General features: G+C 50.7%; 1 protein-coding gene across 2 annotated transcripts; it reads left to right on the top strand.

Moving 5' to 3' along the window:
- Positions 1 to 1,059: 1,059 nt before the first annotated feature.
- On the top strand, positions 1,060 to 13,069 carry CFAP20 (cilia and flagella associated protein 20). Of its 2 annotated transcripts, XM_062586288.1 has the most exons (6): positions 1,060 to 1,204; positions 8,304 to 8,383; positions 9,437 to 9,548; positions 9,940 to 10,128; positions 11,558 to 11,668; positions 12,581 to 13,069. In XM_062586288.1, exons 1-6 carry the CDS (start codon positions 1,121 to 1,123, stop codon positions 12,584 to 12,586), a joined length of 582 nt encoding a protein of 193 aa, XP_062442272.1. In that variant the 5' UTR covers positions 1,060 to 1,120; the 3' UTR covers positions 12,587 to 13,069. The 2 variants fall into 2 exon arrangements, with proteins under 2 accessions (XP_062442272.1, XP_062442271.1); XM_062586287.1 differs by lacking the exon at positions 12,581 to 13,069 and having other exon boundaries at positions 11,558 to 11,677.
- Positions 13,070 to 13,858: the final 789 nt, after the last annotated feature.

Genomic DNA, 13,858 nt, shown 5'->3' with positions numbered 1-13,858 from the left:
CCCTCTCTCCCCCCGGCCTCCCCACCTCCACCCCTCTCCCCAGGGCTCCTCTCAGCCCCTCTGCCCCCGGCCTCCCCACCTCCACCCCTCTCCCCAGGGCTCCTCTCAGCCCCTCTGCCCCCGGCCTCCCCACCTCCACCCCTCTCCCCAGGGCTCCTCTCAGCCCCTCTGCCCCCGGCCTCCCCACCTCCACCCCTCTCCCCAGGGCTCCTCTCAGCCCCTCTCCCCCCCGGCCTCCCCACCTCCACCCCTCTCCCCAGGGCTCCTCTCAGCCCCTCTGCCCCCGGCCTCCCCACCTCCACCCCTCTCCCCAGGGCTCCTCTCAGCCCCTCTCCCCCCCGGCCTCCCCACCTCCACCCCTCTCCCCAGGGCTCCTCTCAGCCCCTCTCTCCCCCCGGCCTCCCCACCTCCACCCCTCTCCCCAGGGCTCCTCTCAGCCCCTCTCTCCCCCCGGCCTCCCCACCTCCACCCCTCTCCCCAGGGCTCCTCTCAGCCCCTCTCCCCCCGGCCTCCCCACCTCCACCCCTCTCCCCAGGGCTCCTCTCAGCCCCTCTCCCCCCGGCCTCCCCACCTCCACCCCTCTCCCCAGGGCTCCTCTCAGCCCCTCTCCCCCCCGGCCTCCCCACCTCCACCCCTCTCCCCAGGGCTCCTCTCAGCCCCTCTCTCCCCCCGGCCTCCCCACCTCCACCCCTCTCCCCAGGGCTCCTCTCAGCCCCTCTCCCCTCGGCCTCCCCCGCCGGCTCCGCCCCCGGCGGGGCGGGGCGGGGCGGGGCGGCCGCGCGCCGCCGTTGCCAGGGCAACACGCGCACGCCGACGACGCGCGCCCCCTCCGCGGGCGGCCGGAAGTAGATCCGACGGAGGGCGGAGAGTGCGGGAGGGGCGGCGGTGGCGGCGCGCGCGGCAAGTAGTTCCCTAGTGACGGCGGCTCCGCGCGACCCGGAAGTGCGGCGCGTGGCGCGCGCGGCCGTCGCGGGCGCGGAGGGATCCGCGGGCGCCGCCGTGTCCTTGCGCGCGCGGAGCGGCCGCCTGGGCTGCGCGGCGGCGGCGGCGGCGGCGGCGGCGGCGGAGCAGCGCGCCCGACCCGGCCCGCCGCGGCCCGCGCCCTCCCCCCGGCCCCGGCATGTTCAAGAACACGTTCCAGAGCGGCTTCCTCTCCGTGCTGTACAGCATCGGCAGCAAGCCGCTCCAGATCTGGGACAAGAAGGTGCGCGGCGGCGGGCGGCGCGGCCTGGCGCGGCCTCCTGAGGCGGCGCGGCGGCGGCGGTGGGCTGCGGGGCGGCCTCCCTGCCCGCCTCGGCCGGGGCGGGGGGCTCTCGCCGCCGAGAAGCTGCGGGGAGGCGCCGGCCCCCTCCGGTCCCCGCGCCGCGACCTCGGCGCTTTCTTTCTTTCTTTCCCCCCCCCCCCTTTCTTTCTTTCTTTTTTAATTTTTAAAATCATTTATTCTTTCTCCGCTGAGCAGAGCGGCCGCTCAAAGATGGCAGGGCAGCGAGGAGCTGGGCAAGGAAGCACTGAAAGTGACTGCTTAAAAAAAAAAAAAAAAAAAGTCAGACGCTTGAAATACGCTGATCGATGCCGAGCAGGACTCTCCATGTAACAGCGAGATAGGCGTCTTTTTTTCTCTCTCTCTCTTGTTTCTCGTGAAATGGCTCATTTTTTAATATGGCCTCCAAAAGCTACTTAAAGCTAGACCTTACGCTAGTCCTTTAGGTGTACACCAAAGTCACGAATGTTTCTTCTCTCTCTCTTTTTTTTTCTCTTCTGACCATTTCTACAATGGTGATACTGAAGGTTCCCTGCATTCTCCTGGGTATCTGTGAGCTCTTGCCTGTGTTGGAAAGCTTGGAAGTATTGCATCTGTTGCTGTTACCTCTATCTCCTTCTCTGTAAATCTGTACTCATTACTGTTACTCCTTAAAAGTGATTCTGCAAAACAATTGCGATACCATTTGAGAGTTGGCTCCCCTCTCTAAGGTTATGATGTTTATTGTCATGTCATAATCTTAACCTGAATTTCTAATGGAGTTTCGGTAGGAGTGAAAGCTTCCAAAGCGGACAGCAGTGTTATATTTTGGACCTCAGGAGGGTGATGTGAATATTCACAAGTCACAGGATGGGGGACAGGCCCTGCTAACCCCTTCTGTTTCCCATCAGCAGGGCATGCGTGCTCCTCTGTGAAGGACTGTTGCCTGGCATGGGCTGGCCTGTTTTGATTGTGTGTATGTGCCTCAGTGTATCTGTTGCACTCTTTCTTGTGAGTGCATTAGGCCTTGTGTTCAAGCGTTTGTAATTTGAAGAGGGGTCAGCAGCTTATCTGAATGATTTAAGAACAGGACGTGTTAAAGGCACTTAGACAAAGATAAAGCCCTGCATAGCCTGACCTGACCGTGCTGTGAGCAGGAGGTTGGACTAGAGACCTCCTGAGGTCCCTTCTAACATGATTTATCCTATGATGCTATGCAGAGCGATGCAGTAGTGACTGTGCGGCTTCCTGGATGTCAGGCAGCAAGTCTGCCTGCAGAGGTTGGTGTAAAGCAGCAATCCATTCAGGTGCAAAATATCACTGGATTGGGTCTGAAAAGATTGGAAAAAGTTGAGCTGTCATCACCTGCTGTAGAGCTTGTGGTGGCAACATCCTTGCTCCCTTGTGAGCAACAGAGCTGGGTGTGGGTGCTCTTCCTTGCTCAGGCACCTGTCTGCCCTGAGGACGCATGTCCAGCTTGGGCTAGCTTGTGAGGATGACCACAAAGGTGTGAAGGGAAGTCAGAGAGGGTTTTTTGGCTTCTTTACCTGTGGGTATCAGCATGGCTCAGTCTTTTGAACTTGCTTTTCCATTTGAAAGAAGTTGGGGTGAGGGGTTTAAAACATTATTGTCATTGCTGATCCTACACACTTGATACGTGAACAGCAATGGGAAGTGTAGGGGGGCACTTAGGGAGTAAGACATCATGCTGCCATGGAACTGAGGAAGAGGACTGCCTGCAAGTCTTTACCCTTTAAGGAGTGGTTATCATCACTCCCTTCCTTGGTCCCTTCAAAAATCGTACTTGTGCTCTTGCCTCATTTATTGGATACTGTAAAGATTGTGTGAACTTATACCCTGGGAAAATGCCACTTGTGTTTTGAGTGCTGATGGCCTTGTACAGCCTGCTGGTAGTGAGGAACTGGGTGCTAAGCTGCTGATGAAATTTCCGACTTGATGGAAGAACTTGCCAAGGCAAAGCTCTAGGGCAAACCCCATGTCTGGCCTGTGCAGCGTGTTCCTGCCGACAAGGTTGTGCCCTGCGTTTGTTACCATGTTTACCGGTGTGATGGAGATGTATGGTCACAGACTGCACCCTGGACTGGTGGTGGCTGCTGCTGGACTGAGTGGTTTTACTGGAGCTGAACATAGTGACCACGTGCTGGTTTTGCAGACCATATTGGAAGAGAGGGCTTGGGAACAACTGCAGATGTTAAGTGAGTAAATGTCCACGCTTGGTAAGGGATTTTCCAGTGCAGTTGTTTGGATAGATTAACATTTTATTAACATTTTCCAACAAACCCAGACATCCCAGGAATTTTCCAGCTCTGGCATCTGCTGGAGAAGGCTTCTTAGGGCTAGGCTGAGGCTTCTGGAAAGAGGAAAAGCAACCTAAACTTGGAAATAAGTGATTGCTCCCATTTCCTGGGGTGTAGGAGATACACCTGTAGTTTTGGTGTGGTTTGAAAACAGGGGAGTTGATGCCCTCCAGTGTCCTAGGTGAAGGCCCCGATTAGCAGACTCTTATCTGCCTTCATATGGATTCTCTTTACATCTTTGCAATGCAAACAGGCTGTGGTTTTTTTTTTTTTTTTTTTTTTTTTTTTTCCTCCTGCAAAATGAAGAATTCATGGAGTCTCAGAGCTTTGTGACATGGAGAAAAAAACTTCTTGTTTAGCCCTAGCAGGATATGTTCTCTTTGTGCTGATGATCTAATGGAGATGGTTAGATGCGAATTAAGAGGCTTGTTCATCCAATATAGAACTGGAAATTGGGCACTAGAAGCCATTTCTTGTTACACTGTGAGACAATTTGTAACCTCTCACTCTTTGTATTAAGATGCTATCCTTCCCTTGTCTTCTCTTTCCCCACAGTGGGCTGTGGGTAAGCTCTGGGTGGGCCTTGGCAGTGAGACCTACCAAATCTGCTCTGTCCTGCTGCATGCCAGCATCCCCTCCCAGGGGACTCTGGCAGGACTGAAGTGGCTAGGCCTTGGGAAGAGCTTGGTAATTATCCCACCATCCTTGTGGGCAGAACTTCCACTTTAAGTTGTGTTTGCAGAGAGCTAGTAACCGCTGGCCTGTAATCTCATCCTCTCCTGCCTTCCAGAGCTTCTTGTGCCGTGTTTGGAGACCTGTTTGCAAGGCAAGGTTTGCAAGATCTGTCTGCATTCAGAGCCTTCTGTTTATTCCTGAAGCATCCCACCAGCTTGCTTTTCCTTCTGCTGCCAGTGTCCAGGCAGGCACTTAGCAGTCTCTGGGGGACTCACTGGAGCTTTTCTGCAGAGCAAATGGAAACAGTTCAATGAAACTTGTCAAATCTATTGATCCTCTTACTAATTTCTCTATATTCTTGCTGCTGACAGATCGAGACAGAATATCATAGCAATTTCAAATGCTACTGGGAGGATGTGAGGTCAGCTAGCGTTCAATATCCATCTGAATGTCAGATGAGTGCTCTCTGATGGCAATTTCCCTGATTAACACAGCAGGGACCGAGTGCCTGCTAATGCTGTGGCCGAGTCCTCTCTTGCAGCAGTTCTGACTCGATACAGTGGGGACCCTCCCTCGCTGCTCCCCTACGGCATCCCAGCCTGGATTGCCCCAGGTCTCTGCATCTTGAACGTTACAGTCCATGCTGCTTATCCTCATTCCAAATCTGTGCATCAAAAGCTACAGCGACGCCACTTAGCTTCTGTGTTTTGCCTTTCATTTTACCCCCTTTCCCTTCTTGAGGGAGGAAGGTAGCACAAAAGCTTCATGCCCCTTCTGGATTTGCCACCTGGCTTGAGAAGTTTTAGCAAAGTCCTTTAGAGGTGAGTGCGTACCCGTACCAACAGGAGTCTTAGAGATGAAGGTGGCGACAGCTATGTTTCTGCTCGGCCGTTGCTAGTACGGTTCCAGCCGTGCAGAAGCCGGTCGCTTAACAACGGCGGTGCCAGCCTTGGACAGACAGAAACAATTCAGGAGTGGGCCTCCAGAGGTCAGCCTCGAACTGCTTTATCCTCCAGGATAGCGCAGCCTGTGTAGGAGAACTCATCTACTTGTTTTCCTGTGGTCTTTGTTACGTTTGTCTGACAATATGTTACTGGCAACATCGTCTGCCTTAAAATATGTATATATGTTCAGACATGGCTGTCTTTGAAGCTGTTGTTTCCTCTAAACCCTGCCAGCTTTGGGATGTGCATCTGAAAAAAAAAAACTTAAAAAAAAACCTTTTTCAGTATGTCTTTAGACATTAGATAACTTCCTGGTTGTCCTAACTGAGAGTACATTAGGCATTTGTAGGATTTTTGTTTTTAAGAGGGTAATTGGCTTTTCCTCCAGCTTCAAAAATCCTCCTCTTAGGCTTAAGATGGCTGGAAAATACTGGTCAAGTAGAGAAGTGGAGTGTTTTGTTTCAAAATTTTTCTAAATTTATGTCTTTGAGCACCCCTGAAGTAATGGAAAACCCTTGAAGACTCGGCGGTATTGCTGAACGACAGCTGCTGGTTTAGCAGCGTGCATCCTTTGCCTTTCGGTGCTGAACAGAGCGCTCTTGCTGGGTGATGTGGCTGACGGAATCAGCGGTCGCCTCTTGCTTTGCGTGAGCTTGTGGGGAAGCAACCTTTGGAGCTGGGCGGAGGGACAGAAGTGCTCCTCCACCTGTGACTGAAATGTGTCCCCCGTCAGGGAGACAGGCCCTGAAGCACGTGCAAGGGGAGCTCAGCTTCCTGGAGGGGGGAGCAAGGCTCTCCGGTGAGCTTGGGTGAGGGGAAGGGAGAGCTGGATGCTTGCTGTTTTTTCTTTTCTGTGGCGTATTCAGAACGATAGCTGCTGTATAAAAGCAGAGGGGAAGCCGAGGAGCGCCCCTTGAGCGTGACCGCTTGGCTGGGGAGGGGGTTCGGTGTGCCGCTGCGCCCTGGAAGGCAATGCTTTGAGCCCCTCGTGGCTGCGAGCGCTTTCAGTGCAGCTCAGCCTTATCTTATCGCCATGGTGAGGCTGTTTGGACTTCTGATCCGGTGGGCATTGCCTCTGGGTCAGAAGCTTTGGGCTGATGTCATACTCATAAATATCTGCTTGTCTGTCCTGGAAGCGCTCGCTGCAGGCACGCGCAGACAGGCTGTCTTTTGTGTGCAAGGACGCCTGCGTGACCTGCCTACCTTATCTCTCCAGCTGCTGTGGCAGTGCAGCTAACACAAGTTTGTACCATGCTGGGACTAGGATGAAGGCCTCAGCCACAATCTGCCGATGTTTCTTTCTTATCTCCTTTCTTCTCTGCTGTCTTTCATCCTGTTTCTGGCAATGCTGAGGAAGACGACTTGCTGCTTTTACATTGTCTCTTTAATCTGGGGAAGGAAAAGCTTTCACAGACTAAGGAATGTGACCCGGTTGCAGAGAGGGACACTGCTGACTAATCAATTTAAAGCATATTTAGCTAACTGTCTCCTCTATTACAGTCCTCTCCAGAGAAGTCCAAACCAGAACCTTCTCCCTTCTAAGGAGTTGTAAGCTACCCCTAGTGAAAACTGTCTTACATGGTGTGGAAGCAGGCTTTCTGGCGTACTGCTGTGACCTGGTTAAGCAGGGTTATTTCCTGGTGTTAAATCAGCACGCAGTATCCCTGTAGATTCCAGGATTTAATTTGCAGTATGCCAATTGCTACTGCTAATGCAGAGAGGCACGTGGAGCTTCTAGTGGCCTGGTTCCAGTCTCTGGTAATTTAACAAACAAACAAACAAAAAAGCTGCCAACTTGTCCAGACCCAGTGCAGTCATTTTCTCCTAAGCAGACCTGTAAATCCATGGGAGCTGCATCTGATGCAAAGGAGAAAGACTTATCCTGTAAGGATCATCCTGTCTTTCTCTCTCTGAGCTTAAGGTTTTCTTGAAGTATTTGTGTGGGCTTGAAACAGGGTTAAGAACTGTCTGGCAGGGCAGGCTGCGTTCTCATGTTTATCGGCAGCAGTTAGATGATCCGGGCAGAGATTTCTTGAAACTGCCTGTACTGCAGAGACAGGCCAGCGAGGTGAACTGTTCACAGGTCTTATCTCTTTCTTCCAGCAAATGTATGCAGCATCGCTCAGGTAGGTCCACATGAAGAAATGAACTTAGCAGTTTTGAAGATGAACTGCCAAGCTTGTAACTCATTTTGTACCTATGAATGCAACCATCCCATTAGAAGCTTAATGTATCCTATATATTGTCAGCAGTGATAAATGTTAAAGAAATTAATACATGGAACCAGAAGGAACGCTGCAATTTGCTGATCTAGCGTTGGGGAAGAGGAAAGGGCTTAATTAGCAAAAGTGCCTTTTAAATGGAGATAAATTTGATGGGAAATGAGCTGCTTCATTAAAAAAATAAATCCTCGGACCCTGGGATTCAGCCACATTACTTGCAGAGAAAAACGAGTTTGTGTTGGCTCCTGGTTCTGCTCTGGCCTCCCTGAGCTCTGCGGGGAGCTGGCTGCATCCGTGTAGCTGAATCCCCGTGCCACTTAACAGCACAGACAATGGCTCCGCACTTGTGTGCGCTCTGTAACTACAAAGAATTTTAACCATGCTCTCTTCTGGCCTTGCTTTTGCATAGGGGCAGTCAGTCATGTCCAGCAATAGAAAGCAAGTCCTCTTGGTGACTAGTAGCTGGCTGATGGCTTCCTTTCCTAGCCTCTCTCTCTCTGATGCTTCTTGATGTTTTTTTTTGTTTGTTTGTTTGTTTTTTTGATTTTTTTTTAACTTCTTATCCCAGTCTGGCTTGATCTTGTTCTAACATTTTTCCTATTTGTTTATTTGGGCCTCTTGTGTGAGGCTTGAGTCATTTGTGTTCAGTGTAGTGTATTTTGATAGATTGAAGTCTTATGCTCAGTGTCCATGCAGTGTGCTGGGCCATAAACTCTTACTTGGAGCTCTGGCGCTCTAGGGTAATGATCAAAGTCTTTGAAATAGTGACAGCCAGGACAATAGGAGGCAAGTGAATATAGGCAGGTTCTCTCCAGATCTTTGTCCCCTTCGTGCTGGAGCTGTGGTATCTCTTGTTCCCATTACAAGTAATGTTCTGTGTTCTCTCCCCCCATTTCTGTTCCAGGTGCGGAATGGCCACATCAAACGAATCACTGACAATGACATCCAGTCGCTCGTGCTGGAGATAGAAGGAACTAATGTCAGGTATGAGAAGAAGGCTCGCTCTCTCCTAGCATGCGCTGGGGGCTTGGTCCTGGAGCAGAGCGGAGGATGTTGATGCTCAGCAGCCGTTTCCTTCAGACATTACCATGGTCTCGTAATCAGTAAATAGAAGAAAGTGATCTGGGGTCAGATCGCTGCCACCCTTTTTTAGCACCGAGGAACTACTGTACCTTTCTCTGACACACTTGTAGAGCTCTCTGTCATCCTCAGTGGGAATAAGGGAGGAGTTGCTTTATTTTCCTGTCAGTTAGGAAAAAAGTCATATTTGATACCTGGTCCCCACACAGTGCAGCCAATTGCTGACAAAGCAGCACTCTGCCTTCTGCATCTTTATTGTCTTAGGCCTGCTCTGCTGCTCTCCCCACGTGACAGTTACTCTCCTGACAGCAGGAAGAAAGATCAAAGGGAGATTTATGAGGGGAATTGCTTATGGTGCTTTACTTAACAACCTCGTCCTCATCGACTAGGGGGAGAGATGCAGTCTCCTCCATTAACGGGTTCGGAGTCTCCAAGGCTTCTCCAGGGGAGATTGAGAGCAGGGCGCTCCTTATAAGGGCAGTGGAGACTCCTCTCCTACAGACAGGCTGAGCCAACGCTTTTCTTCATCCCAAGATGTGTTGATACAGAACTTGCCAGATGTGACGTGTACTTCTAGGGCTCGTGGCCTCTGTTTTCTTAGCCATATACAGTACACAGGGCTTATGCTGTGCTCTGGATGGCTCTACCTGTTCTGTCAAGGGCTAGGAGGAGGCTGTGTTAAGAAATTAGGGAGGTGAAGCTGTCTAGGAAAGTGTTCCATGCCCTAAGTGGGAAAAGTGATTTGAAATACACTCTCTGGGCCTCTTACCTTGTTCTCTGTGCTACTACCTCTGAAAGTCCCTCCTGTTATAGGAAGCCCTATAGGTTGTTGCTGAGACACAGCTGTCTTTTGTCTACCTGTCCTCTAGGATTACATTAGGTCAAGTAAGAGGTTTGGGATTCAGCTGTATGCTTTGTGCCCTATGAGATGCTAAAGCATCTTTCTGTCCCTCTCAGTACCACGTACATCACGTGCCCTGCTGACCCAAAGAAGACCCTGGGCATCAAACTACCTTTCTTAGTGATGATCATCAAGAACCTGAAGAAGTACTTCACTTTTGAAGTGCAGGTGAGGAGAGCGGAGTGGGGAGGTCCCTCCAGGAATTGGAAAGTGTCTTTGCAGTAACTGTTGAGGAAGGTCCTAAGAAGCCTGCAGTCTTCTTGTCTTTGTTCCACACACTGTGTGGTCCCCAGAACAGTTGTGGGTTCCTGTTCATATGCTTTGTCAGTCTCCTGCTAGGACAGTGTGGGAGCACCAGTCAGCTTACAAGCACTTCATGGCTATTTCTGAAACTGGGTCAATTTGCTGTCTTAAAAATACTTCTGCTATGAAATGGAGGGTGTAAGAATAGGGAAGCCCTCTCTTCTAGACAAATAGAGCTCAAGTCTAGATTGGCTGTTGCCTCGGAGAGCTGCGAGCCACTCGCTCCTGAATCAGCTGCCTTGCTTTCCCACCCCAGGTTCTGGATGATAAGAACGTACGCCGGCGCTTCCGAGCGAGTAACTACCAGAGCACGACTCGGGTGAAGCCCTTCATCTGCACTATGCCTATGCGGCTGGATGATGGTTGGAACCAAATTCAGTTCAACCTTTCAGATTTCACGCGCCGGGCTTATGGGACAAATTACATCGAGACCCTGAGAGTTCAGGTACGAAACAGGTTTGTTCTGCATACAGAAGTCACCTGGTGGCAGTCTTCTGACTGACTGGGACAGGCTCTTGGGAGATCAGGAGTCTGGGCTTTACCCCGCTGGTTGCTTTGCCAGTCCCACTCCTTGTGGCACGCCGTAGGAGGAGAGCGAAGGCCCTTCTGAGACAATGGAGATCTCAGTCCTGCCTCACTTCACTAGGCTTCTCTGGGGTGAAAGAGCCCATCTCTGTCTCTATTTTCCTCTTTCTGGCTGTCAACTAGGGTAAAATTTGCAGTCCACTTAGTTTGCAGCAGCGCACCACACACGTCCCCTGGGAGAATACCTGCTCAGTTAGCTGTGTAGTGCGGCACTGTTCAAACACACCAGACAGCAATGGGTCAGGCATGACTGGATCAGACAATCGTTCTTGTGGCTGCCCAGCTGGTACAGACACCGGCTGATATGTTCTTTACGTGTCCCTGACTAGGCTTGTTTTCTAAGGTGGTGGAGTGGCCCTGCCTTTATTGATTCTCTTGAACCAGAGCTGAAGTAATATTTGTCTCTTTTGGGAACGTGAGACTTGGCCCTAGTGCTGGGTATTCACGTTTGCTATGTCAAATGACATGAATTGTTATGAGGAATATCTGCGTACAGAGAACGCCTTTTTCCTTAATGCTGCAGTTCCCTGTGATGGTGTCTGCTGATATGAGGGTAAACATCTGGGAAGTGTCTAGCTTCTCACATGTGTTTTGTCCCATGAGGCAGCTAGAATGATGACTTTGTTGCTGGGTGCTATTGGTGGCAGTTCTGCCTTATGGGCAGACTGGACAGTCTCATTCCCTTCCTCATGGAGGGCCTAAAGAGAGGGTGTTAAAAATGCAGCAGGCTGAGAGTGTCTTCCTCATTAGTGCTGATGCCAGCAGGGAAATGGAGGTAGGTTCACAGCAAAGAATCTTCTGCTGCTAAGCCACTAGGTTGGAACTGAATTTGTGGAGATGCCAGAGTTTGGGCAAGTTTCTGGAGTCTGCTCGAGTTGCTGGAGAGAGCGTGTAGCACAGGACAGAAAGCATGGGCCAACTAGATTTGGAGAGAGGCAGTGAAGTCTCCTGAGAAGGCCCAGGCTGGAAACTACTCAGGGTAGCCAAAATAAGTCTCCCTCCTTGTGAAGCCAACAAAATACTTTGCTGGCTGTCACTGAGCTGTAGGTCTGCTGGCTTTCAGTCCCCATAAGACCGACTGAGAATTGATGGCATGCTGAGACATTCTGGAGGAAAGCAGTGAGGGCGCTGGGGCAGAAGGGGGAAGCCACCCAGCAGTGATGGGCAGACTGGAAGGGCTTCAGAGGGGGCAGGCTGCTGAACTAAGGAATCCAGGCCACTGTGTGAAGGCAAAGCTGAATGTGGAGAGAGCATATGGAAAAAGGGAATCTCTCTATTTTGACTCTTAGATCCATGCCAACTGTCGCATCCGACGGGTGTACTTCTCCGACCGGCTTTACTCAGAGGATGAGCTCCCAGCTGAATTCAAGCTGTATCTGCCTGTCCAGAACAAGGCCAAGGTGAGCTAGCCATGGGCCAGGAGAGTGGGAGCAATAAGTGGACCAGGGCTAACATTCCTCCTCCCTCTGCCTTTGCAATCTGAAGTTTCTCTTAAGAGTAGAGTGGCTCTCAGCATGTTTTATGCTTTGGCATACAGCCAGGAAGCACCCTTGCTGGTGCGAGGGTGAGTATTTTGTCTGGTGTATTGCTGAATGGGTTTCCTGCCAAACAACAAGGAAATAATAGTCATTCCCATCTACGTGGGCTCACTCTGCTAGAGTGAGCTATGCTTCCACTCCTAGTGTCCATCCAGGTAGTGCTGAAGGATTCTGGGCAGAGCAGCTTGGTAACCTTCAGATTAATCCGTGACTCAATGCAACGGCTTTTGTAAGAGCTGGTTGCAGCTCCATGCTCGTCTCTCAGGAGAGATGTCATTTGCCTCCCTCCAGCCAAAACTTACTCCCCTCTGGTTCTCTTCCCTGCCTAGTGCAGATGGTAGTGGTATGAAGTGAGAAAGGGATGGGCAAGACTGTGGCTGCTTGGCTGGAGGAGATGCTGAGCTCCTCCTCTACAGCGATGGGGCAGGAGTCCCCAGCATATTGGCAGTAGCCTCGAGCAAGTGGGGAAGCCTTTTCTTTGCCAGAGCCAGGCTGTCCCAATGCAGATGCCTCTACTTTTAGTAGAGAAGACTCCTGGGCAAAATTTTTAGGAGTTGAAGGAGGAGGGACTTGGGCGCTGATCTTGGTGGGAGGTAAAAGGCAGTATTTTCAATAGATAATGCCTTTAGGGAACCTGTCACTACTTTCTGGGCTGTTGCAGCCTTGGAGAGGCACCCAGGGAACACTTGGAGTCCTCCCAGTACAGTCTGCTTGGTGCTGCCTGTATGCTGAGTGTCTAATAAGTGTGTCCTTTCTTCTCCCTGCTCTGTCCAGCAATAACACCGTGTCGGGAAGAGACGCAAGAAATGTTTGGGGTCGGTAGGAAAACAAAAGCAGGTGGAAGAGAAGGCCCTACTGAAACCAAGTTTTAGATCAGCTCACCTTGCCTAGGGTAAATTTGATTCATCTGGGATCCCTCTTCTGGACAGGACACAGTTAACCATGTAACAGGTCTGGGACTGCGTTGTTGGTGTGCGAGTTGTACGGAATCAGAGATTTCCTGGCCATTCCTAAAATGCTGAGTCTAAACAATGCAAGTGGCGTGGTACCTAATCCCTTGTGTTGCACAGAGGGGTCGCTGAAAGTGGCCACTGTGCATCCAAAGAGAGGATTCGGCAGGAATTACAGGGTTAAGTGTGCCCTCTTGGAGATAACAATTTTATTTTCCTTTCCTGGTTTTCCATCTCTTATTTTATATATACTCTAAATATGGATGTAATACTCACTCTTGGGAAGTTATTAAACATTTGAATCTGTTTGTAAGTCTGTTCCTGGTGCCTTCTTACCATGATGGCTCCATTTGCTTGCACATGTTAGCACTTCAGAAGGTGCTGGGGAATTTTGCTAGGAACCCAGATGTTAGAATTTGATTTCGATTGGCAGCTTCCCTTTTTAAGGGAGAGCACAGCTGTGGACAACTGTAATCTGAAGAAGGGAAAAAGCACTAAGGTTTCAATACAGGAGATGAGATCTGTCTATTGTGGCTTGCTCCAGTCCCTGAGGTTCATGATAATCGACCTATAACAACACTCATGCTGTTCACTTTTAGTAGATGGAAAAGGACTTTTCATTCCCTTATTTGAAGCCGTTTTCTCCGCAGTGACAAATTGGTCTTATCTGCCTGCTAGGGCACAGTCCTGTTAGCTGTGTAGTTATACAACTCACTCCAGCTCTCAACCAAGCTTTTAGCAGCTACTTATAGCAAAAGACACACAATAGTCTTCCAGCTGCCAAATTGTCCCTTTCCCTGGGGATCAAAGGGGAGATTTAGCAAAGCAGCCTAACAGAAGCGGAAGTCTTTTCCTGTTCTGAAGCAGCCCTTCCCGGCTTCGAACCAATTTGCTTTTGTTGTAGAAGGGCTTGCTGAGAGGAGGCTGCAAACCTGCACCAGTAACAGAGAAAGTCTGGGGGTTAGCTGACACCTTTCCTCCCTGGGCCAAGGCCCCAGCAGTTAATAAGGTCAGCAGGTACCTAGGCTAGTAATGATCCATCTCTGGTGCAGTGAGCTGGGAAAATTGCCTTTATATTGCTACACAATTTGTACAATTGTAT

This window comes from Rhea pennata, chromosome 13 (assembly GCF_028389875.1).
Source record: "Rhea pennata isolate bPtePen1 chromosome 13, bPtePen1.pri, whole genome shotgun sequence".
Taxonomy (NCBI): Eukaryota; Metazoa; Chordata; class Aves; order Rheiformes; family Rheidae; genus Rhea; species Rhea pennata.
This window is presented reverse-complemented; position numbering and strand designations above follow the sequence as displayed.

What these genes read in the sequence shown, in the direction of transcription:
- CFAP20 (XM_062586287.1), top strand. Translation starts at nt 1,121, where the DNA reads ATGTTCAAGAACACGTTCCAGAGCGGCTTCCTCTCCGTGCTGTACAGC. An exon ending in ATAGAAGGAACTAATGTCAG is followed by an intron (nt 8,384 to 9,436) that starts GTATGAGAAGAA and finishes TGTCCCTCTCAG; the next exon opens with TACCACGTACATCACGTGCC. An exon ending in ACTTCACTTTTGAAGTGCAG is followed by an intron (nt 9,549 to 9,939) that starts GTGAGGAGAGCG and finishes TTCCCACCCCAG; the next exon opens with GTTCTGGATGATAAGAACGT.